We start from the raw sequence: 24687 nt of genomic DNA on the forward strand, positions 1-24687 counted from the left end.
AGAGCCTTCCTCTCGAGGTGGGCACTTCCCCCTCATCCTTGACACCAGGGAGACAGCCTGGAAGCAAGAAGAGGAAGAGTTCAGGTCCCTCAACAAGCCAGGTATCCCTGAGGGCCCAGACGTTTTGCCCGTTCCAGAAGATGTCTTTGAAATCACAGGCTACCATCACCTGGTGCCGGACGAAGGCCTGCAGATATTCCTTGCCCGTGTAGAACAAGCCCTGAGGACGGACTGCAGCCTGCCCAGGCTGCAGGTGGCCTGTGCCAAGATGGTCTCCAAGACTGGGCTGCTTCTAAGTCTGCTCAGCAAGAGACAAGAGAGCGAGGGAGCCTTTGATCTCATGGGCCAGTGCCCAATAGATGAGAACATCTCCAGACGCACAGCCTTGGAGAAGGTCAAGAAACACAGAGGGGAGGTAGGAGAGCTGCTGGGCACTGCTGGATGTGTCCTTCAGGGCAATGGGGAATGGAAGGAGCAACCTTCTCTCCTCTGCTGATCTTGTCTCCTTTTGTCCCAGAAGAAACAAGAGTCCTTGGATGACACAATCACACTGGTGGTGTTGCTGTCTGTCCTCGCTGTCATTTCTCTCACAGTGATGTGTGTCCTTAAGGTAAGCCAGTATCTTATTGGAGACACAGCTGTCAGTCAAGCCCTGCAGCTGCAGAGCCCAGTTGAGGAGCCCCGTGCACGTGCCGGGTAGCACAGGAGATGTTTGGCCAACCCTGGAGCTTGTGGCAGCATCCACACCCCCAGCTCAGCAGGGTTCAGCCTGCTTGGGGGAAGCTTGTCCTGGCATCCTTCCCGACTCTCTCCAGCAAAACTTTGCTTTGCTCTCCTGCCTTCAGCCATGCAGCAATGGGGTTAGGAGAGCTCTGGGTGTTCATTCACGTTCCGGAGGCAGGGGGAAGAGGGAAAATGGGAAGGGAGGACAGACTCTTTTAAAAATTGTGGCTGCTGGCAGAGACTTGCACGTGTGTAGAATGGGTTGGGTTGGAGGAAGAAGCTTTTGGCCTCTGTTGTTTTGCAGAGTATCACAAGAAAACTCTGATGTTACAAGTCTCCCTTTCTCCTTCCCCAGCTCTGCTCCCGACCCTGTGCAGTGTTTTGCCAATGCCTGTGCACTGTGTGGAGAAGGTAATTAATTACTCCCTGCCCATGCCACTGCTGTGCCACCAACAGTCTTTACTCTGAAGAGCAACTCATCCCCAGGCCCCCCAGCCTTGCAGGAGCCGCTGCCAAAGACTCCCCTGCCTGTGTTTAAAACACGTTGCTTTTGGGAGAGACCCAGCAAAGGAGCCCAGAGTGGGAGTGATGGGCACAGATGTCAGAGCACATCCCAAACAGCCCTTCTCTGTGCCAGTGATGCTCACCCCTGGATGGCTTGGATGAGCTTGGCCAGTCAGTGCCATCCCTTCTGGGGCTCCCAATCTTCCTTAGGCTCTCCTGAAAGGCCCCCTGAGCAGGGAGAGGTGCTGGCCCTGCTGCTGCCCTCCTTGTCCAAACCCACCTGCTTCTTTTCCTGTTTTTTCTCTTGTTTTCAGTTTCCTTGTAATTCTGCGGCGGTGGTGGAGGAAGAACAAGTACAAGAAGTTAGAGGATGTAGAGGTAAGGGCAGGGAGCAGGTGCCAGTGCTGCCTGTCTGTCTGCACTGCCTGCTCATCCTCACCTCTCCCAATCCTCTTCCATGGCACTTTCCAGGACTTTCCTGAGCTCAGCGAGAATGATTTGCTGGTGGCTCAGTACATCATGGATGTTCTCGATAAAGAGGAAGAAGAATCCCGAAAAGAGAGACAGCAAGGGAACACAGATGCCTCCCAGAAACAGACAGAATGCCAAGAACTTCACCTGCAAGAAGGTGAAGAAGTAAGTGGGATGCCAATGCTCCAACCCCTATTCCAACAGAGGAACTGCTGAGACTTTGCTTGAGTGGTATTTCCTTAACTGTTATCTTCTTAGATTCTGCTTCCTTTCTGTTATTTCCTTGGCTATTCCCTTGGAACCTAGTTCCTTGGCTGTTATTTCCTTAGATCCTATTTCCTTACTGCTATTTCCTTGACTCTTTCCTTGAATGTTATTTCCTTGGATGTGATTTCCTTTCTGTTATTCCAGATGGAAGAAGTTTGAGGATTACTCAGACCCAAGATGCTCCTGTCCGGACGCTGCCCTGCCTCCAGCACCCCAAAATCTGGGCCACTGACTCCGTGACCCCTCTCTGCAGAGAGGATGCTGCAGGCGGCTGCCATGCTCAGGACACCCTGAGGAGCTTCCCTGGCACCTGGGAATGGGGGTGGGATGCCCTGGGACCCTCCAAGCTTCTCCCTGGGGATCTGGGAACAGGGGGGTGGGAATAGGGAGGTGGGATGGGTTAGGACCCCCATAGTTTGTCCCTGGGGACCTGGGAATAAGGGGGTGGGAAGAGGGAGGTGGGATGGGTTAGGACCCCCATAGTTCTCCCTGGGGACCTGGGAACAGGGGGGTGGGATGCCTTGGGCCCTCAAAACTCCTCCTTAGGGAATAGGAAGAGGTGATCCAGGCAGCCCCAGGTGTCCTGAGCAGCCGCTGCCGCCGTGCAGGCTCCGGAGCGCGCAGCCTTGCCAGGGTTGCAATGTCCAGGGGGTCAGCACGTGTGGCAGAGTCCCCTCCCCGCAACCCCTTTCATCCAGCTGGTTTGTCTCTCCCTGTTGGGAATGCTTTCCCAATAAATCCCATTTTCTGCAGCCACAGTGTCCTGTGAGACGGGGGAAGCGCCTGTGTGCGTGTGTGGCTGTTTCCGTGTGTGTGTGGGAGGGAGGCTGTGCTCGGGTGCCCAGTGCCAGCAGTGGGACTGCAGTTTGAACTGGCAAGCACTGAACCCCTGGGATGGAGCTGGTGGGTTAAACCCCACTCTGACAACTCAGTTTTTGGACAGCACAAAGATAAGGAGGAAGCACCAGCTCCAAGGGATTTGTTATCAAATACACACCCCCCAACCCCTCAACCTCATGATTTGGTGAGCTTGGTGCCCCTTCCCATTGCTTGTCCTGCCTCTGAGTTTCGTTCGTCACACCACACTACAGAATTTTATTTATTTTAATGAAAAACATGTTTGAAATGAAAAAGATTCTTTGTTTTACATAATGATAATGCTCCAATTACTTAGAGTTGGGGTTCAACACCTCTGGCTCACTTGGCACAAAAGTCTCAACACATTGCTACAAGACTTAGGCTTATTTCTTTAAAACAATTTTCACTTAGAGAAATACTTTTCCTGTGCCTGTGCAAAAGACTGTCAGTCCCACAGCTACTCCTGCTGGTAAGAAGCCTTCCACCTCCAGCTTTTTCCCATGGATTCGAGTGACTTTGAGCCGTATGTGGGTTCCTGCAGGGAGGGCTCGTTCCTTTTGTTGTTCTGGAATTGCTACACACACCTGCTATTCTGTCTAAATACTCGTGCAGCTCCACTGGTTCCAGATATAGATGACCTCAATAAGTTGACAGGAAAACAATTTTTTCCAAAGCCAGCATATATTTGGGGTCTTAATTTTAGCAACATTAGGTTTATTGCCCATTTCTTTCACTGTTGCATATCTGGAAGAAAAGCAAATGTTGTTTATGACGCACGTGGCGTCTCATGGAGTTCAAATTTCATCCCTAATCAAACACTGCAAAACTTTTGGAAACAATGTGAAGACAGAGCTGCTCTAGTTCAGTGGCATCATCAAAACTGAGATCAGACAAAACTTTTTCTTTGAGCTCCAACTGTTCCCAAGATAATTCACTGACCTGCAAAGAGAAACCAAGGGCAAATTTCCCTCCCTAAAACAAATTTTATCTTCATCCCTCTGCACCTGGAAACATATTTTTACCATGTACAAGGGGCAGTCTCCCTGAAATTCACCACTCAGGAACATTTCTGCTTTGGAAAGGTTGACTGACACCACAAGGCAATGAACCAGAAGGACACCCAGCAAGTCCTTCCAAATTCCCTTTCCATCAGTCTGGCTGGTGCTTTGTGGAGAGTGAGTGCTGAATTCCCTCCCATAGGGAGGGAATACCTCCACAGAAGGGGAGTGAGAAGGCAGGGAGGTGAAGGATGACTGCTGGGAAAACAGAGGTTTCTGTTTGACTCTGCTGCTTGCTTCTCTTACGGTCAGGACCAGTTGGGTCAGCTCTCCATGGGTTTAAAAGAGGCTGGATAGCAGGGGCTGTACAGAGGAGAATGTGGAGAGAGAACAAACCAGGAGACATTTCGTCTCCTGGACTTATAAAAAAAATTGTCACGGATATTGGTTATGTCACACTCCAAAATACTCCAGTTTTGCTGCTACTCTTCAGTAAGGGAGGGAGCCAGTTCTGCCCGTGGACACCAGGTGACTCAGTGTCACCAGGTGGAACAAAGTGTCACAAGGCTGGTCAGACGCTGCTCCAGGAAAACTGCAGCAGGAATGAACCATGGAATATCCTGAGCTCGAAGGGACCCCCAAGGATCATCGAGTGCAGCTCCTGCCCCTGCATGAGTCACCCCAGCAATCCCACCATGTGTCTGAGAGTGTTGTGCAAACACTTCTTGAGCTCTGGCAGCCTTGGGGCCTGTTCCAGTGCCAGAGGCAGCCCCAGGGCTGGCTCACCACAGGAGCAGCTCCAGAGAGGCCAAGATCACCCTGGACTTGGCTCCTTTCAAGCCAATGTGCAGACAAGAAATTGCAAAACGTCCCTTTTTGTGGGGAAAATGGAAGCAAATCAGGGTCACAATAAATGACACTACGAGTGCAAGCAGTGATGGAGCTGAGTGCTGGCAATGAGCTACAACAACCCAGGGGATTTGGGGACACCTCTCTGTGCCCTCATTTCAGCTACTCTAATAGCAGAGGAGCAGGACCCAAATCATGACCCTCACAAGCCAGGGCTTCCCTTGCTGTCGTTGCCATGAGGGTTGTGCTGAGAAATGCCTGTAACTGCTCAGGTAAGCTGGGTAACCTGGACAAAAAGCCTCCCCAGATAAGCCATGGTGTTTCTAGATGGAGTGAGCTGAAAATCCCCTGCTCAGGGCTGGCTCGTTGATATGGTTTGGAGACTTGGCAGGGAGCCAGCTTCAAACCTGGCCATGCTGTGCCCCCTCCTCACCAGCCTGGCTTACATAAAAATCGTAGGGAATACTGGGTAGATCTGGGCCCTTCCTTGGTTACAAACTGGTCACCAAGGAAGGCCTAGACCAAACTACCACACTTGTGCTGGGGCTGGCCCACAGAACCCACCCCCCCCAAGCACCATGAGCAGTTTTACCATGGTATTGAGGTATTTTTGTTCAGATCCCACAATCACCTGCAGGGATTCTCCAAAGCTTTTACCAGTCATTCCCTCTGGGTAAAAGGAAGCTTGCAAAGTGCGTTTTTAGATGCAAAGTTTGATTTATTTAAGAACTTATTAAAAAATCATTTGATTTAACCTACTGTGGCTTTACCAGGATTTTCCCTCCCACAGATTCCATAAAGAGCAGCCCTGGATGCTGTCATGTGTCAGACTTGTCTGGCTGCTTCGCAACAATCCAGTACCCTAAATGCATGTTTTTCCATCCCATCTAAAATATATATGTGCATTTCTGCACAAAGATACCCTCCAAAAGTAGTTTTACTGTACAATTCCAAGATGTAATTTCTTCTCAGGATTTAAGTCGAGGCAATTGCAGCATCAAGGAGTAAATAGTCTCTCTCCCTGTTTCTTGTAGACCCCCTTCAGGCCACAATTAGGTCACCCTGGAGCCTTCACTTTTCCAGGCTAGATCCTGACTAAGAGAATCCCAATTTTCTTACTCATCTTCGCCCCCACCTGCCTCCTGCCATGCTTTGTGTGGATTTACTATTCAGTGAAATATTGGCACAGTGTTTTGCAGGCAGATTAATGGGGTTTGGTTCCAGCTCTTCCACCTTGTGCTGGGCTCTGGGCACTTTTGCTGGGAAGACCGACTCCAAACTGGCCATGGAATTGGGGCTGGAATTCCCCCTGGGCTGGGCCAACACCCCCGTGGTGGAGACAAGGGAACTGAAAAATTATTAAAAACAAACAAAAAAAATAGGAGGAAAAAAAAGGGAAGGATTTAAAAATAAATTATTAGTGTGGTAGCAGCACTAGTAAAGCCTTCAGTACAGATGGGGAGGGCTGAGGCCTTGCCTTGAGGGGGAGGAGAGATCACTCAGCCCTGGGGGTGCCCCGGGCCTTCCTCCCCAGCCCTGGGGGGATCCTGGGGGATCCAGAGGGGTCCCGGGCCCTGTTCCTGTGGCCCCGGGTAGGTCCCAGGCCCCGCTCCCCACAGCTCCAGCCCCTCGGTCACGGCAGCGCTGGAGCCGCCATGGCCCGGCCCGGCCCCGGCCCGGCCATCCTGCTCCTGCCTGGAGCGTGAGGGGAAAGTGCCTCAAATCCACCCCCCAGCCACAAATCCATCCCCCTCAGCCCCGAATCCAGTCCCCCTAGCCCCAAGTCTACCCAAATCTACTCCCAAATCCACCCTCCTCAAACCTAAATCTACCCCCCAACTGACCCCAGCCTGAAATTCACCCTCCTCAGACCCAAATTCACTCCCTCAGCCCCAAATCTCCCAAATCTACCCTCCTTGGACCCAAATTTACCCCCACATCCACCCCAGTCCTAAATTCACCCCGTCAGCCACAAATCCATCCCACTCAGCCCCAAATCCAGTCCCCCCAGCCCCAAGTCCACCCAAATCTGCTCCCAAATCCACCCTCCTCAGATCCTAATCCACTCCCTCAGCCCTGAATCCACCACCTAGACAAAAATCCACCCCCCCCAGACCCAAACCTGCCCTCCAAGTCCACCCTCACATCCTCAAATCTGCCCCTGTGCAAATCTACTATTCAAATCCACCCCCCACCCCAAATCCACCCCCTCCAGCCCTGAATCCACTTCCTCAGCCCCAAATTTACACCCAAATCCATCCCCAGCCCCAAATTCACCCTATCAGCCCCAAATGCACCCTTGTGCCAAATTTACCACCAAACCAACCCCTAACCCTGAATCCACTTGTTCAGCCCCAAATTTACCCCCAAATCCACCCTCAGCCCCAAAACTGTCACCACGTAGCCCTAAATCCACTCTTCTCAGACTCAGATCCACCCCCTAGCCCTAAATCCATCCTCAGCCCCAAATCCTCAGCCTCCACTCTCAAATCTGCTGCCTAGACCAAAATCTACTCCGAAATCCACTCCTAGCTCCAAATTCACTCCCCTTAGCCTTAAATCTGTCTCCCAGCCCCAAATCTACCCCAGCCTCAAATTCATCTCCCCAGCCCCATATCCAGTCCCCCCAGCCCCAAGTCCACCCTCCTCAGACCCAAATCCCCCTCCAGCTCCAAATCTGCTCTTCAGCCCCCAATCCTTACTCTCTAGCCTCAAGTCCATCCCACAGCCCCAAACCCACCCTCCCAGCCCCAAATCCACCACTCCAGCCACACCCTCATCCCCAAATTCACTTCCTCAGCTCCAAATTTACCCCCAAATCCACTCCCAGCCCCAAAATTCTCACCACCCAGCACTCAAATCCACCCTCCTCAGCCCCACATCCACCTCCAGCCCCAAATCCACCACCCAGCCTCAAAACCTCACCTTCCAACCTCAAATCCACTGCCAGCCCCAAAGCAACCCCCAAATCCACCCCCCCCGCCCCCAATCAACTCCCCCCCCCCCAATCCCCCCCCACACCCACCCCACCCCCAAACTGACCCCCCCCCCCCCCCCCCCCCCCCCCCCAAAGCCAAACCCACCCGCTAGCCCCAAATCTACCCCCAAATCCACCCCCAAATCCACCCTGTCAGCCTCAAGTCTGCCCACCCCACCCCAAATCCTCACCCCCCCAGCCCCAAATCCCCCCTGTCCTGCTCCAAATCCACCCTGTCCCAGTGGCAGCTCATCCTTCCCTCTCCCACAAGAGCCTGTCCCCCCAAAAAAGCAGAGGCCTGTTGGCAGTAGCGGGTTTATTCTCCGATTTTCTCTCCTGGGAGCAGGGCAGCTGTGGCCGAGGGCCTGGAGCAGGAGGGGGATCCATCCCGGGGGTCAGACGATGCAGTTCCCCTCTCCGTAGCGCCGGCACTTCATCACCTTCAGGTAGGTCTCCACCTTGTGCAGGTCCTTCTTGAAGCAGGACAGGAGGCCGTAGTTCTTGAGCAGCGCGTCCTCGCCGCGCGGGTGGACGTCGAACTTCTCGTAGGTGGGTTTGAGGATCTGAAGCCCCCGTGGGCTCCGGTCCTCCAGCTCCTGGGGCAGGATGGAGAGGTGGCAGGGCTGGGCATGAGCATCCCCAGGCTGAGCTTTGGGAGAGGTCAGGGGGGGTTTTCCCCCCGTGGTGGTGCTTCCCCAGGCTGCTTTATGACCTGAGAAATGCTCGTTGAGCCTTGATGGACCTGAGAAGTGGTCACAGACCCAGCCTGACACAGCTCAAGAGTTTGGGTGATACTCTCAGGCACAGGGTGTGACTCTTGGGGATGGTCCTGTGCAGGGCCAGGAGCTGGGCTCGATGATCCCTGTGGGTCCCTGTGGGCTCAGCATATTCTGTGATTCTGTGATTCTGTGACCTGGGCCGAGCTCCTCTTGACCTTATCAGAAACACCCTGTGCTCGCAGGAGCTGGTGCTGTCTGCCGAGCTCCTGCTTTTTTTAACAAACAGCCTTGGAAACTTATTTTTTCCCCTGAATAACAACCCAAGTGGAATCATATTTTTGTTCTCAAACTTTCAAAGAAAGTCACTGGCCTGAATTGTGGCAAGGGTGGGCAATTCCTGTGGCTAAAGCCTCCTCTGTGTGGGCCCTATAACCAGCAGTGCTGAGTGCGACCCTTTGAGCTCTCCTGTGACCAGTGACCTCCCTGTGCTGGGGCCTCTCAGAGCCCTCAACTTTCTGTTTTGCTGCACTTGGAAGATCCCAACCCACGGGGCTGATCCCCCCACTCCACAAGGCTCAGCCCTTCGCCTGCTGAGAAGGTCCAAAGGCATCCCAGGGGAGGATTTCCCTGAATCCCAGGGGAATTGTCCACAGGTACCTTGTCCAGACTCTTTATGTCTGTGTGCATATGCCATGGAAAATGGGAATGCTGCTCTCCTGGATTCTGAGGTACTTTAGATTTGTGAGTTAGTACTGTGAGTTACTGTTGTGGTGTAGTAAATCTTGTATGAACCCTTTGCTAAATTGTTTAACTTCAGTTATGGTTTAAGTCAAATGCTGTTAAGTGCTCTTGTGCCTTTAAGCTGTATTTCTTTTCATCCTTACCCTGTCCTACCCTTTTCCTCCCCGCCCCCCCAGTCCTCCACATAGATAGTTTTGGGTTTGTTTTGATTTGGATTGATTGATTTTGGATTTTTGTCTGCTTTTCCTCAGTGTGCTTTAACCATTTGGTAAGGGCTAGAGTGAACCTTGACAATGAACTTTGTTGTGCTGTCCTTGAGAGCCAAGTGCCCCGTGCCCAGGAATTCTCTTACTCTACAGTCATGCCATGTGCTGTGACTTACCCTCATCAGAGCTTGGATCCCTTCTTCCAGGTCCTTTAGTTTTTCATACACTCTGTCTGAGGTGCCAAGAACCAGGTTGTTTGTGAACACCTTGCTTAGATACTGCACCGGGGTCAGCCAGGACTGGATGAGAACCAGGGAAAAACGAAGCAGCTCCATGTCCTGAAATTAGGACAACAAAGGGTGAAAGCTGTGTGTGGGGTGTTTGGTAGAGTGTCCTGCTCCCTCTGGGACAGCCTGGAGTGACCCAGAGATGTGTCACTGATCCTGCAGCCTCAGCAGACAAGTTTTCAGCCTGAGAAGCACCACCCAGACCCAGGTGCTGTCAATGCTTGAGTTGAGAATATGGTTTATAATGTAACCCGGAAGAGTCCTCCTTTCTTCATGCAGGGTTTAAATAGTGAAAAAGGGAGAAGAGGGAGGAAGCACCAAAGTTCTCACAGATGGAAACCCTCTGTTCCTGCCATGAGGACTCTTCAGACAGGTCTGTGCTTGCCCTGGGGGAGAGAACTTACCGATTTCTGCTGGGCATCGTCCTTCCCCGTGGGAGCAGGGATGGTCTCTGAGTAGCAATATGGCACCTGGGAATTTTTGTTGGTGTGTCTTTGGTCCTCTGGAATATAGCTGCGTTCCTGCAGAGACATCCCAGATACATTCAGATCTGTCACCTCTGTGCTGCAGGAGACCACAGACACTTCCCAAGCTGTCCTGCATGGTTACTCTTTGCAAAGAATAAATGTGAAACACGAGGTACCTCTGAACAGGGTGGGAAACAGGAGTTTGTGTGTTGGCACAATAATTATTGGCCCTAAAGGTCTTCCTCTCATGAAGGAAGGGTGCTGAGGTGAACTCAGAACACACCTGGTACTCCCAGGGAGCAGATGATCCCCAAGGAAAGCTCTTGCCAAAGGGACATCTCAGGCCAGCACCTGGCAGCAGCAGACACTGGGTGGTTTTAAGCACTCAGGCTCTCCCAGGGCCAAAGGTGATGGACACAGGGAAATCTTGCAAAATATCAGTGCCACCTCCCAGCTTATCCTGTGCAGTGGGTCTTGACATGGGCAGAAATGTCCTGAGGAGGGAGTCAGAGATGGGACAGAGAGCTGAGAGGAGGAGAGAGTCTCCAGGCTGATGGGAGAGAGCACGAGGATGGAACGGCAGTCTCCCTTCAATATTAAATAGTAAAACTTAAGCATTGTACAGCTAATTAGTGCAAGATACTAACAGAGGACAGAATGGGAGATGTTCAGACTTGACAAGTGCCAAAATGTGGAGCTGGAAACACTGATTGTGTAAGTGCCTCTGAGAGCCCTGGAAAATTCTTAGAATGAAAGTACACAGAAGTTTGAGGCATTCGAACTCATCTCTTCATTTCAACCTACTTGGCCATGACTGAGTCAATAGGCTGATCCTGACACAAGGTTTACAATCCACAGCTGAAATTACAGACATACAAATCTAGAGATGAAGCAAATACCATTTTCAGAATTTAATGCTGGACAGAAAAAGATTCTGACTACTTATAACCTGTTCTGGTGTCTCTCCACAAATTGTGGACTCTTTCTCCTCACTGAGAGCTGACAAAGACACCAACAGCTGAAAAGTCTCTGTCTCTAGGAAGTCCTACAATCCTGAGTAACAGGAGAAGGTGCCCTGAGGCCAAACCACTTACAAACTGCTTGTAGGTCTCTGCAGCCAGGAGGTGAAGGTGCTGAGCCCTCAGCACAGCGTTGGCAAACAGGCTGGAAAGGGGCATGGCCGGGAAGGTGGCAACTTGCTGTGGCCACTGCAGTCCCAGAGTGATCAGGGCAATGGCCAGAGGAGAAAACCAGGACCCTGCAGCAAAGCAGAGAGGAGGCTGTTAGCAGGGGACTGTGCTGAGGAGGGGGTGGCATCTGGGAATTCATTCCCAGCCTCTTCTGTCCATGCTGGCTGAGCCCTCACCTGCCTTGGTCCTTGTTGGATGCTGTGGGTGAGCTCAGCCCTCCCCAGAATCAAGGGAATCACAGAACATCCCGAGTTGGAAGGGATGCACAAGGATCATTGAGTCCAACCTCTGGCCCTGCCCAGGACCAGCCCAAGTGAAACCCTTTCACTAGACCTGCCCTCAGGGCTTGTACTGCTCTCAGTGTTTTCAGCAGCATATTCCTGCCTGGAGTCATGGCTGCTCCATGAAAACTGAGGTGTGTCCCTACAGTTTTCCCTGACACACTCGTGTTTTTCCATAGGCTTTGGCTGTGGAAAGGCAGGGGATGGTGAGACCAGGTGAGGGCCTGGGAGCACCCTACTTTAGCTGTGGTTTGATGAGGTGTCACCTTCTGCACTCACTGGGATGAGAGCTGGTGACATTCCCTGTTCTGTGACCAGCTGCTTTTGCTCTCTGGGACAGACCTGTAGGATTTGGTGACATTTGTCAAGCCTAAAGCTTTCCAACCCATGATGTTTCACACAAGTGTCCATCTGTGCTTACAAAGACCACAAAGTTCATCTCAGGCAAATATCTGTTGGAGGAGGAATGACCTGGACCCTGTGGGACTTGGACATGAGAATTAGACATAATCCTGATCCCTGTCTTAAGCTTAGAACATGAGTTTTAACATTTATGGTAATAATAACTGTTATAACTGTGACTTGACCTTGTTCTTCATGTTCTCCACTCTCTCCTTGCCCAGTTTAGTCTGAAGATTAATTCATGGATTAAAGTCACACTGCAGGGGAAAATTTCATGGATTTATAAATTTCCATATTTGAATTTAGGGATGGCAAGGAGGGTATAGCCCACCCCATAACCCACCCTATTGTCATCTCCCATCACCCTACACATGCAGCAGCACTGCCAGTCCCTTAAAACTGAAATAAAATGTACCTGGAGCCATTTCTGCCCGGTGAGTTGCTCAGGTGTTCCTTGACACTGAATGTTTCCTCCTTTCATCCGGTAAAGGAAACTGTGGAGGCACCCCCTTATATAGCAGGGGGTCTGTTTAAAATGGATCTGTGTGTCCATGATCACAACAACAGCTCCATATCTTCCCATTGAATAAATGCACAAGTGCTCAGGGAGGTGTCACCTCATCACACTCATCACACGAGTGAGGGCTGGGGAGGTTGTTTGCCTGGGGATTAAATCAGTGTTCCATGATTTCACCATATTCTGCTGTTTATTGCAATTAGAAGTTTCCTGATCACTGCAAGACCCATCCCAGATCAGATCAGTGCTTTTACATGGTGGAATTTGTGGTGTCCACTTCATGTTCCTGCAGGGCTCTGCAGCCTTGGCCCACAGTCCACAGGGCTGACTGGCCAGCTGGGGACACTTTGGCCTAAAGCAATTGGCAAGTTCCACCAGGGGAGGTTTAGTTTGGATATTAGGGAAAATTTCTCTATGGAAAGGTTGTCCAGGCCTGGCACAGCTGCCCAGGGCAGTGGTGGAGTCTCCATCCCTGGAGGGATTTAAAAGATGTGTGGTTGTGGCACTTGGGGACGTGGGTTAGTGGTGGCCTTGGCAGTGCTGGGGGGACGGTTGGACTGGATGGTCTTAGAAGACTTTTCCAAGCCTTCTGTGATGTTTTTCTCTGTACTGTTTTAGCGAGGATACACCTAGATGGATACTGTCACATGAGTCCTACTTCTGCCAAGTAACTGCTTTATACCAAAAGGCTGAAAGTTCAGCAAATAATTTTGCTGAGCTGGTTTGCCAAAGGTGGGACATGAAGCTGTCCTGTCCAGGTGCTCGTTTGGATCCCAGCCAGCCCACTGCAAATCCAGATGCCAGAGCTCTGGGAGGTTTCTCTCATCCTCAGCTGGATAAGGCTGTGGGAAGATCTGGTTATGAGCATCTTCCTGCTCTTGCCTGAGAAATACCTCTGGATTAAGGAGAGGGTGGGTTTGGAAAGGAAGTGGAGGAGATGGGGAAGGGACTGATGGAATCACAGAATGGTTTGAGTTGGAAGTGACCTTAAAGACCACCCAGATCCACCCCCTGCTATGGGAAGGGACACCTACTAGACCAGGTTGCTCCAAACCCTGTCCAACTTGGCCTTGAAGAGGAGAGGACACAGAACACTATCCCTGCTTTTGAGAAAAGCAAGACAGAACCTGGGAGGGGCAACTCCAGTGCTCCCCACAGAGCACTGATTGCCCCAAGCTGCCCTTTTTTGGCCCTTTTTGTGGTGTTCAGGGACTGTGCCTGGTCAGGAGGTGATTTAGCTCCCCCCAGGCCCTGGGTTTGCTGTGCTCCCCAGTGTGGCTCTGGTTTCAAAGTAGCAGCATCACCCCCAGGGCAGCTGGAGCAGAGGGTGGAGAGCTCGTTAATAATCATTGGGTGTGTTCCAAGAAGCCCCCGGCTGTTGCTGCTGGAGACGTGGTGGTGTCACAGGGTAAATGTCAGTCCCTAGAGAAGAGGGAACAGTGGGTCCTGCGGTATCAGGTGTCCTGTTACCCAATAGCCAGCAACATCTGGGTGTGTTTTTGTGTTTTTCTACTCCAGATCCTGTTTAAATATGTCAATATTTGTCAGAGATGAGCAGAGCAGCAGCTCCCCAGCCCAGCCCGGGCACTGCTGCCTGTGAATCATAGAATATGCTGAGCTGGAAGGGACCCATCAGGATCATTGAGTCCAACTCCTGACCCTGCACTGGACACCCCAACAATCCCACCCTGTCCCTGAGAGCGTTGTCCAAATGCTCCTTGAACTCAGGCTTGGTGCTGTGACCACTTCCCTGGAGAGCCTGTTCCAGTGCTCAACCATCTTCTAGGTGAAAAACTTTTTCCTGATATCCAACCTAAATCTCCCCCAGCTCAGGTTCAGCCACTTCCTCGTGTCCTGTCACTGGTCACAGAGAGCAGAGATCAGAGCTGCTCCTCTGCTGCCCCTCACGAGGATGTTGAAGACACAATGAGGTCTGACCTCAGTCTCCTCCAAGCTGAACAAACCGAGTGACCTCAGCCACTCCTCCTAAGGCTTCCTCTCCATCCCTTTCCCCACCCTCGTGGCTTCCTTTGATGCTCTTTAATTGCTTAATTTTTTTTTTTTTTATATCGTGGCACCCAAAACTGAGCCCACAGGACTGAAGGTACCACCGCAGCACCTCGTTACTCTGTGCCCTGCCTGTGCCTTGCTGCCTCTGCAGCTCTGGCAGCGGGAGCAGGGTGCTGAACCCGCGGTGTCTGTGCCGGGCCGGGCTGTGCGGCTCCCCCGAGGCTGCGTTTGTCCCCGGTCGTGTCTGGGCAGTCAGTGAGGCAGAAGCGCCGGCGAGGGCAGTGCGTGACTGCAGCGCTGGGCTGGGCAGGAGCGCCCAGGGCACGACTGCGGTTGCATAAGCGGCTCTCAGACCTCAGCTCGGCCCTTTTTCCAGCTTCCGAGCGCCTGCATTTGCAACCCTAAAGCATCCCGTGTCCCCCTGTGATTTCCGAATTCCTTTTGTTTTTTGAAAGAGGAAAAAAAAAATGTCCCTCAGTTCTCTTCGGGTTGGGGGTTGGTCCCGTGTCCACCCACGTTACCCCGAGCATCTAAAGAAGTGAAAACAGCTTTCCTTGCTCCCTGGATTCTGGTGACTCCCAGCCTGGGTGGCTGTGTGGGGAGGACCTTCCCACCCTGATGGGTGAGCACAGCCAAGTGAATCCTGACCCAGGAGCTGCTGCCAGCCCAAAGCCCAGGCTCTGCAGAGCTTTTAGGAGATGGGTGATTACCTCTGCCAGCTCACTGCTCTGAAAATAAATTCCATTTCGGATTTATTTGCTGCAGCTGGAGCTGCTCAGTTTCCCTGAATCCATCTGGAAAGGTGAGGCTGAAAAGGTCCGGGATTGCAACCCTGTCTGTTTGCCTGAGGATCCCACTGGTGGCAGGGAAACAGGAATTCCTGCTCTCTACAGTCACCTAGAAGGAGGTTATAGGCAGGTGGGGGGTCAGTCTCTTCTCACAAGAACGAGAGGAAATGGCCTCAAGCTGTGCCAGGAGAGGTCTAGGTTTGTTATTAGGGAAAATTTCTTCCCCAGAATGTTTGTCCATCCCTGACACAGCTGCCCAGGGCAGTGGTGGAGTCCCCATCCCTGGAGGGATTTAAAAGCCCTGTGGATGTGGCAGTTCAGGACATGGGTCAGTGGTGGCCTTGGCAGTGCTGGGGGAATTGTTGGACTCCATGATCTCAAAGGGCTTTTCTAACCTAAATGATTCAGGGATTCTATGACAGAAATCAGGACAAAACGCAGAGACTGGATTGTATGAACTGACATATATTTATTTACATTAAATGCATTTTAAACACAGACCTATCTCAATACAGAATGAAGCCAAACCACATCTCTAGGCTCCCTAGAATCTAGTCTAAGCATTTAAAATAAACCATTACCACCACAGAAATATTGGTTTACTTCTGACATTTTAAAGGAAGCCAAAGCCTCTGGAGCAGCAGAGCAGAACTGGTGTCACTGAAACTGCTTTTGACACTGGTGGTTCCTTGCCAGCTGCAAACAGCAGATTCTCCTTATTTTTTGTATTACTCAGCTCAGCCAGTTGAATTAGTTGCATACACAGAGCTGAGGAACCCCCTGAGAGCTGGGAAGGCCAGAAAATATGCCTTCCTCTTCCATTTGGAAACTGAAAGCAAGGGATGGAGGGATGAGCTCTGCTACTCCTAAAACCTTGGCAAACATGGAAACCAGGAACAGCCAGTTCTTTTCTCTCACTGTGAATGCTCCCTTCTTTAAAAAACCAATTTAATAAGTAAAATATGTTTAAGCAACTTTTATATACATGTGGTGGAACTAGTTTGGGGTAGTTTTATTTAACTAGTAAAAATCAATTTCAAAATGCTGGTTTTGTGCCATTTAAACAGAATTCCAGTTTTCCATGGAGATGGTTTGTTGGTAAACAAGAACCATCCCGTTCCTTCTGAAAAGCCCTGTTTGCTTGTAATTTTACCCTCCTCTGGCTGTTTTGGGGTATGGAGCAGTTCCAGCTGCTTCTTGGAGGCCCAAATGTTGTGAGCCATAGAGGCATGGGGGCCCTGGGCTCTCCGAGGGTGACAGCAGTTTAAGCCACAACATTCTTGTCACCCCCTTGTACTGTCTCCTCCAGCCAACCCCTCTGGCCCCCCGGCCCTGGTTTAGGTGCCCAGCTGGCCCTGAGCCCACCCCCCCCTGCAGCTGCTGCTGCTGTGCCGAGATGGTTTTATTAACAAACCCAATTAGCACCGCTCTGCTCCTCTCCAGATGTTTTTTGGTCTCTCTTGCAAGACCACATGCAGCCACGAGTGGAGCTCCCGATCCTGGGCCCTGTTCTCGTGCTTTGGATCCTGGAGATGCTCCTTTCCATCCCTGCCCACCCTTAGGGTGACGTTTGAAGGGGTGAAGTTTGGTTTCTAGCTAAGCTGGACCCATGAAAAACTGCTCCTTGTTCCCAGGGCATCCCAGGGCACTGGCACCAGGCTTAAGGGACAACCCTGGACCGGGCACGGCAGGATGGAGCAGGATGAGGTTTATCCATTACCTTTATTAGGGCTTCAAAATGCAGCTGGAGGTTTGTGTCCCACAATTTACAGCTTTCCTGCAGGTTCTGAGGTCACACGTGTCCCTCACCACAGGGATGTCCTTGTGACATGGGCCAGCTCTTGCCTGGGGAGGAGCAAGCCTTTGGCTGAGACCTGTCTCCCCAACTTCCCTTGTAGTCTTTGGGGAGAAAGAGGTGCTTTTGGAGGCTCCTCTATCTCAGATATCTGCCAGCTTGGCCTGTGGACACATCCATGACTTGACAGACAGTTAAGTCTGTCCTCATAACACTCACATGGTGCTGCACACCTCGGCTCCTCTGCCAGGGCTGCAGCAGGGGCTCACAGCCCAGGAGGGTCCTTGCAGCTGGAGATGGGTCATGCCTGATCATCTCCTTCCCAGGGATGGTGGGACTGGAGGACACCCACTTTCCCCCAGTACTTCCATTGCATTAACCATGCAGGAACTCAGGGCTGGGCTGTGGGGCTGCCTGTGGTTTGGGCCTGACTGTGGTGTGGGGCTGCCCAGGTGTGGTGGGTCTGCCCAGGTTGTGGGGCCATTTTGCTGCTGGGGGGATCACAGGTGGCTCCTGATTTCTACACAGGGGTTCATTTCTAGTTTAGGGGTTCATCAGTGGGGCAGGGACAGCGACAGCCAGGGCAGGGCAGCCTCGTGTGCACAGCAAAGCAAGCGCCCGAGGGCAGCAGGATCCCAGCCCCGTGCAGGGCTGCTGGAGGTGGTTTGCAATCCCAGGATTGCAGCCCGGGATCCAGGTGCCTGGCAGAGCTGTGGTCTGGGGGATCCACCCCCACAGGTCCTGGCAGGGTGTTGGTGCCAGCCTGGCCGTGGGTGCAGGACCCCTCACTCTTCACCCGGGTGCTCCCCAACTGTCCACTTGGCCTTCACGTCCCGGAAAGGAGTGATGTCCTCATAGGTGGCCATCTGCTCCACCTCCAGCCCCTGCACAGATAAGAAGGAGGTTGAGACGTGGCAGGAGGACCATGGTTCCATCCACAGCACATCCCCCCCTTAGGACCTCCAAGTGGGGATCCATCTCCAGGCTGTTCTCCCCAAGACTGGAGCAGCTTCTGGCAGGGAGAAGATGGAGACAGATGGCTGGCTGTGCTCCGAGCTTGGCTTGGTTCTACGAGCAGCTCTTTATGGCTGATGTGAACTTGGGAGGAAGGTTCCCAAGGAGGAAGGCCACAGGGCCTAGTGACACCCAGCAGACACCCAGCAAGGGCACAACTCCCTGTTTCAAGGCTCAGGTTGATATTAGAAAGGTCCTTTTGTAATTAATTACCTCATAGGTGTGGTCCTCCTCTGGGCCTTTCTTGCCTTCACCCTATGGAGAGGAGAGTCACAGGTTGGTGTCAGCACCCACCAGGATCCCCTGTCCCCAGCCTTGGTCCCCCAGGCCAGGTCCCACCACTTCCACAGGCAAATCCACATAGTCCCACACAGAATTTTAGATGCCTGTTTTCCCACTTTAGCCCCAAAATCAGTGCTGGTCCATCCCCATCCCTCTCACTGTCCTGCCCAGAATGGAGGACAGTGCTGTGAGCACCACAGTGGCACAGCTGGGGACATCCCCACTGCTGGAGACACTGTCACTTACTTTATCCAGCAAGAGGAGTATGGGGATGCTGATGAAGATGACAAGCAGGATGGACTGGATGATGATGATGGCGTCTTTCAGGGTGTTCCTGTTATGGATCTGCTTGAGGCTGCTGTGACCTGGGAGCAACATCATGAGGAGAGCCCAAGTCTCACCTCTGTGCCAGGCTCCCAGGGACCGGGGGTGAGCTCGCCATGGCCACAGGTTGGTGTGTCAGCAAGGGTGGATGGAGGGACCAGGGTGACATGTCCTCCAGACTGGGAGAGACCAGAGCACTGTAAACTGCCCCCAGGATTGGCATCAGGGACCATCTCTGGGATGAGACAATTTGGGCAGAACCCACCACTGGCCAGGAGCAGGATAAATCTGATTTATTAGAGAAACATGGTCCCTGGGGCATATTTTTGCAGGATGGACATGCCAGGGCAAACCAGGGAGGGTTGTCCTGCTGTTTGGTGGTGGCAATGAGGAAGCACGTAGTGCCATGGAGCAACAACCCACAGTTGTATCTGAGGGGTCCCACCAGCACAGGCAGAGGTGGTTGTGTAGGAGCCTGATGTGGGGTTCACATGGAGGTGGAAGGGTGAGAGGAGGAGGAGAAAGAACATTCCCTGGGAGCTCCCACTCACCCAAGACTCGGAGCTTTGTCCCACACGCATGCAGGTGCTTCTTCTCCAGGACGTTCTTTCTGTCACACACGTAGATTGCACTGTCCTCAAAGGTGACACTGAGGATGGTGAGGTTGATGGAGGTGTCTGTCCTGTTGATGGTGTACTGGGAGGTGTTCTTATCCAGCCCACAGATGTTCTCACTGTCCTCTGCTGTCTTGTACCACTGCATGATTTCGGGCTTGTCGGAGTAGCAGATGAAGTAGACGGGCATGTTCTTCTTGACCGCCACGTACCGTGGGTGCTGGTGCGTGGAGGGGCACACACTGCCTGCAGGGACAGGGGCAGTCACAGACCTGGCACCCACGAGACTCTCCAGCATCTCCCGTATCAGGAGCTCCCCACTTTCATGGATTATACTGCTCTTGAGCATTCAGCTTTGTTTTTGAATTATCTCTGTCTGGGGTAGTGGTCATGGCCCCTAACCTGCCAGAGCTCGAGGATTGCTTGGGCAATGCTCCCAGGCTCATGGTGGGATTTGGGATGTCGTGTGCAGGGTCAGGAGTTGAACTTGATGATCCTTGTGGACCCAGGATCATCTCCCAGCTCAAGATATTCTGTGATTCTCTGAAATTGGAGCCTTTTGGTGGAAACACACTTTTAGTGGAAACTCCATTTTCTGTGGGAATGGCTTCACTCCAGTACTTTGGTGCTGCTCCCACCACTCTCTGTGTACATCCTGTAAATCCCAGCTCCCAGATTACAGCCAGTGCTGGCACCACAGAGCATTGCTGGGACAGCCCCATCTCCGCATCTGACTTCTCTCAGACTTCTACATTTTTTGCATTTTGCTGTATTTTGTTTTTTGGTTTTTGGGGGTTTTTTGCCATGTTTTGGTCCCGGAGTGGTGAGTTTGAGGGTGAATTTGGGTTGCAAACTTCATGCTTAAAGCCCTATGGGGGGGAATGGCACAAGTGCTGTGGCACGAGCCCAGTGCCTGGCGCCAAGGAAAGGCTTATTCATGCAACATTCTCTGCAAATGCAGAGGGAAAACGTGTGGGTGCTTAGGAAAGACAAAACAGATCTGGCTTTGTGGAGGGAGAGGAAGGTGCAGGGCTGGGGATGTGCCATGGAGGAGGTCACAGCCTGCAGGGACCGTGGCCAGTGGGGATGGGAGGGACCCTGGGGACACACGTGGGGGAAGGGCCCAGTGGGTCTGAGCTGTACCTGTGCTGTTGCTGGTGTTGTTCTTGTCTGCTGAGATCCCACCTGCAAGACAGAAGAAGAGCCCTGAGATAATGACCAGGAGCTCATGGAGGGTGTCCCCCATGAAATGGCATGAGCCATGGGTCCTTTGTGCCCACTCCATATGGGCTGGAGTGCTGGGGAGCATCAACAGAGCCCTGCTCAGGGGACACAAGGCAGTGCAGATTTGGGTACAAACCCTTCTGTTTCCATCCTATCTCCTGAATCTCCTCCAAGTTGTTTTTGGGTCGACACCCCAGTGAAAACCGCCTTCACTATTAATGATCCCGAGGATGATGCCTCTCTGGAAGGGTCCAGACACTCATCCCTCTCTATTTACACTCTGAATCAAACAGAAACACTTCCCCTGCTGGGACTTCCCTGGATTCAGAGCCCTGTGATGGCCAGGGGGGTTCTCAGACCCTGTGACCACACGGCCCCTCGGGACCAGGGCTGTGGCTGGAGCTGTGGGGCCTGCGATGCAGCGCAGGAAGCTGGGTGAGGTGGGGACCCCCCCAGCCCCCATGGGTGCCTCTGCCCACAGCTCCAGTGCCCCTGTGCCTCGGTTCCTCTTGCTGCAGCTGCGCAGGAAGCACCAGCCCTGTTTACTGCCCCGCTTCAGTAAACTCTACCTCTAGTAAAGATTTTGCCAAACCTTGCCGTGGAGAAGCCGGCACGGAGGTGGGGGCTGCACCACCTCCCAGCACACTGGGGCAGCTGCAAACCACCCCCCCAGAAGAAGAAGAAGAAGAAGAATACAAAGAAGAAGAAGAGAGGTTCAATTCCCCAGCCTGAGCTTCACCCCAGCCTATGCCACCTTGTTGCACATCCCCTGCCCCAAGCACATCCTGGCTTGGCCCTGGGCCCCTCTCCCTGCCCCACAACCCCTTCCAGGTCTGTGCTGCCCTGTTCACCTTCAGCACTGACATCTCTGCAGGTGAACTCTCCCTTCCAACACCATTTCATTTTTTTCCAGGATGGGGAGATGTGCCTTGACCAGGCTGTGTGCTGGGTATGTGTCCCTGTGACCTGTGGTGCCACCAGTCAGTGAGACCCAGGGCTTTGTTCTCCGTGTTCTGTTGGTGTTTCTAAATGAAGACCAGGCTGGCTCCTCACCCTGAAAGTCCTCACACCCTTCCAAAGCAGGAGTTCTGTTGCAGCCACAGGTGGGCTGAGCTTCCCCTTTCCTCCCCTGAAGTCACCATGACAGCCACATTGAAACCCTGTGACCTCAAATCCCTACTGGACTTGTGTGGCCAACACAGAAACACTTTAAATGCCCTTCCTCCCATGGGCTCAAGGTTCCCCTGCCAAGGAATCTGTGTGGGATCTGCTGCAGGTTCTCGTGGGTGTCCCTGGAGCAGGCAAGGGGTGATGGAAGTGGACAGGGTTTAGCTGCTGCTTCTCCATGGGGATGCCAAAGGGAACAGCACAGGGATGTTCACACAGGGCCCACAAATCTCCCCCAAAAACCGTTTTCCTCCTATTTCTCCTCTAGTCCCAGGCACTGAACCCCACAGAGCAAAGGGCTGTGGCTTGGCCATGGCCTCAGTGATGTGCCTGCCCCATCCTCAGGTCTTTGAGAGCAAAAAATGGTTAAAAAGACCGCAACAACCCTTCTTTCCTGACACCTGCCACCACAGCCAGGCAGGCCCTGCACCCGCTTGGCGCTGGGCTCCTGCCAGAGCCAGCTGACCAGCCAAAAACGTGCCCTGTCTCCACACCCCAGTGGGAAGCAAAACCTAAAACCTGAGGCGGGCATTGAGTCCTGAGCCCTGTGTGTCCCTCCCCAGGCTCTGCTGCACCTGGGAGGCTTCCAGCCCAGAGCAGGACTGAGAGAGGCCAGAGCAAAGCTTAAAACTAACTCAGTGAAAGGCAGAGCTGGGTGAAGCCTCCGAGTAGGGGGCACGTGCCAGTGCATCCCCTGGGCACACAGTTCATGCCAGTGCATCCCCTGGGCACATGGTTCATGCCAGTGCATCCCCTGGGCACAGAGTTCATGCCAGTGCATCCCCTGGGCACACGGTTCATGCCAGTGCATCCCCTGGGCACAGAGTTCATGCCAGTGCATCCCCTGGGCACACGGTTCCTCGCCCTGAAGTGCAAACCCCCTTTGATGCCTACCTGTGACCAGAGCCAGCAGCCAGAGATTCACCTGGAGCACCCAGAGCCTCATACACAGATCAGCCATGTTTCACCCCACGGGGCAGGGAGACACATCCAGCCTTTGCTTCTGCAATTTCAGCGGCTGCTCCCGCCGGCCCGGCCCCGGGACCTAAAAATGGCAAAGCTGCTGCTGCGCGAGACGGCCCCTTTCCTGCTCATGTAAATCCTCCTGCTGGGGACTTTCCCCTCGGGGCTGGTTTTGAATGCAGTGCAGACGCTGGGCCAGCAGGTGCCTTTGCCCTGGGCACTGTCCAGCCTCGTGTCCCTGGGCACTGCCCATCCTCGTGTCCCTGGTCACTGTCCAGCCCCGTGTCCCCAGGCTGTGCCCACCATGGTGCTGATATTTGATGGAGGTGACCAGGACTGTTGTGGATCTGCAGCAGAGCTGGAGAGGAGCCCTGGCTGCAAAGCCCTTTGTGATGCCAACCCTGGGATGAGCACAGGGGATGAGTCCAAGGAGCAGGATGTGACTTCTTGCCGGCCACATCCCTGGGGGGATAGAGGATGGGGGTGACCTCCAGGGTTTTCCCCCAGCTCCAAAGATCCCCTCCAGGGTGTTTGGCCCTTCAAGTGGTGGGCAGGGGTTGATGTTGGCCCAGTTGCCAAGAGTTGGAGCAGGGGTAAGAACAGAGGATGTTTATGAAGTTAACTGTGGATGTACTTATGGATGTACTGCCATCGCTGCACCCCAGAGAGTCCCTACAGCTGCCCTTCCAGGGAAAAGTGAAATGCAGAGTCATAAAATCATGGAATTGTTAAGGTTGGAAAAGATCTTCAAGATCAAGTCCAGCTGTCATCCCATGTTCACAACTAAATCATGTCCTCAAGTGCCACATCCACAGGTTTTTTAAACACTTCCAGGGAGAAGAGAAGAGAAGAGGGGAAGAGATGGTCAAAATAAGGTCTCACCTCCCTGGCCATCAGCCATGCCTGTGTGTCGTGGGTGCTTCACACTCCATTTTCCATAACCAAGACCCTTCTCCATGAATCCTTTGGAGACAGACAGACCCTGGGGAAGCACAGTGAGGCACCCCAAGGTGAATTTTGATGCACGACGTGGTTTCCCTCCGTGCTGTGCCCCCCTTGCTGCAGAACTTTAGTGGCTACGGGTGAGCACTGAGCTGTGACTTCAAGAGAAAAACACTTTTGGGTACTTTTGCCAGTCGTGCTGGTCCCCAGAGTCTGGGTGCCACTGCCTGGGGCCTCTCCAAACCTTCGTCTTCTGCAAGTTTGGTGGGTTTTTTGCCAGTCCCGAGCATCCGGCGGATGCTGGGAACCAGCTCGAGCCTCACCTTGTGTGCAAAGGCACAGAAAAGAAGAGAAATAAAGTTTTCCAGAGAAATACTGGCTCCGTGAGGGAAAGAGGGATGACAGGAGGGGTGCCTTCTCCTGGCACTGCAGGAGAAGGGGCTGTGTCACTCAGTCCCTGCTGCCATCACCCCCCAGGTCCTGCTGGAAGAGCAGAGCCTGGCCATGACATCCCAGCAAGGCAAAGAGGCAATGGGATGCCCACGTGCTCGGTGGGCACTGGAGTGGGTTTTAGCAGGCTCTGGGGCTGGAGATGGGAGGTGGGATGCTGGAAGCACCTGGGAAAGCCCTGCAAGGTAAAACCAGGAGCAGGGCACAAGCTAAAGAGGGTTTGCAGTGACAGTGGCCAAATCACCCACTGCACTGCCTGGGGGCTCCTTGGCACCCTGGAACAGGCACAGACCTGGGCTAGAGGGGCTTGGTCTCCCCTGGAAGTCCCCTGTGTTTGCAGTAACATGTGACAAGGGATGCAGAGGGTCCTGCATCCCCATGCCTCTTCTCCTGGACCACCCTGACTCCATAACCCACAGTCCAGAGCCACTGCCAGGCAGCTGCACCTTCACCAGCCTGTCCCTATTCATCAGGGTTTGGGTTTCACCACTGTCCTTTCCAGGGCTGTGCCACCTCCCCGCTCCAGCCCCCGGGCTGCGTTGGTACCATGCTGCTCCCAACTTGAATTACACCAGCCCTGGGACGAGCTGTTCCAGCAAGAGCAAAAACACAGCCATGCCATGTCCCTCGGGGATGTCACCGAGTCCCAGAGGTGTC

The 24687-nt window shown here is 53.0% G+C and overlaps 3 protein-coding genes across 3 annotated transcripts; 1 reads left to right on the plus strand and 2 right to left on the minus strand.

The window, feature by feature from the left end:
- The first annotated feature begins 6 nt into the window (after positions 1-6).
- LOC113959119 lies at positions 7-2395 on the plus strand. The gene is made up of 6 exons (XM_027667916.1): positions 7-415; positions 518-610; positions 1079-1134; positions 1542-1605; positions 1699-1867; positions 2110-2395. The coding sequence occupies exons 1-6, from the start codon at positions 269-271 to the stop codon at positions 2349-2351; spliced, it is 771 nt and encodes a 256-aa protein (XP_027523717.1). The 5' UTR covers positions 7-268; the 3' UTR covers positions 2352-2395.
- A 5600-nt stretch (positions 2396-7995) lies between these two features.
- Positions 7996-12425, minus strand: LOC113959121 (somatotropin). The gene is made up of 5 exons (XM_027667918.1): positions 12356-12425; positions 11162-11325; positions 10005-10121; positions 9490-9651; positions 7996-8243 (listed from the first exon to the last, which is right to left on the minus strand). The coding sequence occupies exons 1-5, from the start codon at positions 12363-12365 to the stop codon at positions 8043-8045; spliced, it is 654 nt and encodes a 217-aa protein (XP_027523719.1). The 5' UTR covers positions 12366-12425; the 3' UTR covers positions 7996-8042.
- A 5410-nt stretch (positions 12426-17835) lies between these two features.
- On the minus strand, positions 17836-22636 carry CD79B (CD79b molecule). Its single transcript, XM_027667917.1, has 6 exons — positions 22570-22636; positions 20428-20469; positions 19222-19530; positions 18593-18711; positions 18278-18319; positions 17836-17934 (listed from the first exon to the last, which is right to left on the minus strand). The coding sequence occupies exons 1-6, from the start codon at positions 22634-22636 to the stop codon at positions 17836-17838; spliced, it is 678 nt and encodes a 225-aa protein (XP_027523718.1).
- Positions 22637-24687: the final 2051 nt, after the last annotated feature.

This window comes from Corapipo altera, unplaced genomic scaffold (genome assembly GCF_003945725.1).
Source record: "Corapipo altera isolate COAL_440 unplaced genomic scaffold, ASM394572v1 174, whole genome shotgun sequence".
Classification (NCBI taxonomy): domain Eukaryota; kingdom Metazoa; phylum Chordata; class Aves; order Passeriformes; family Pipridae; genus Corapipo; species Corapipo altera.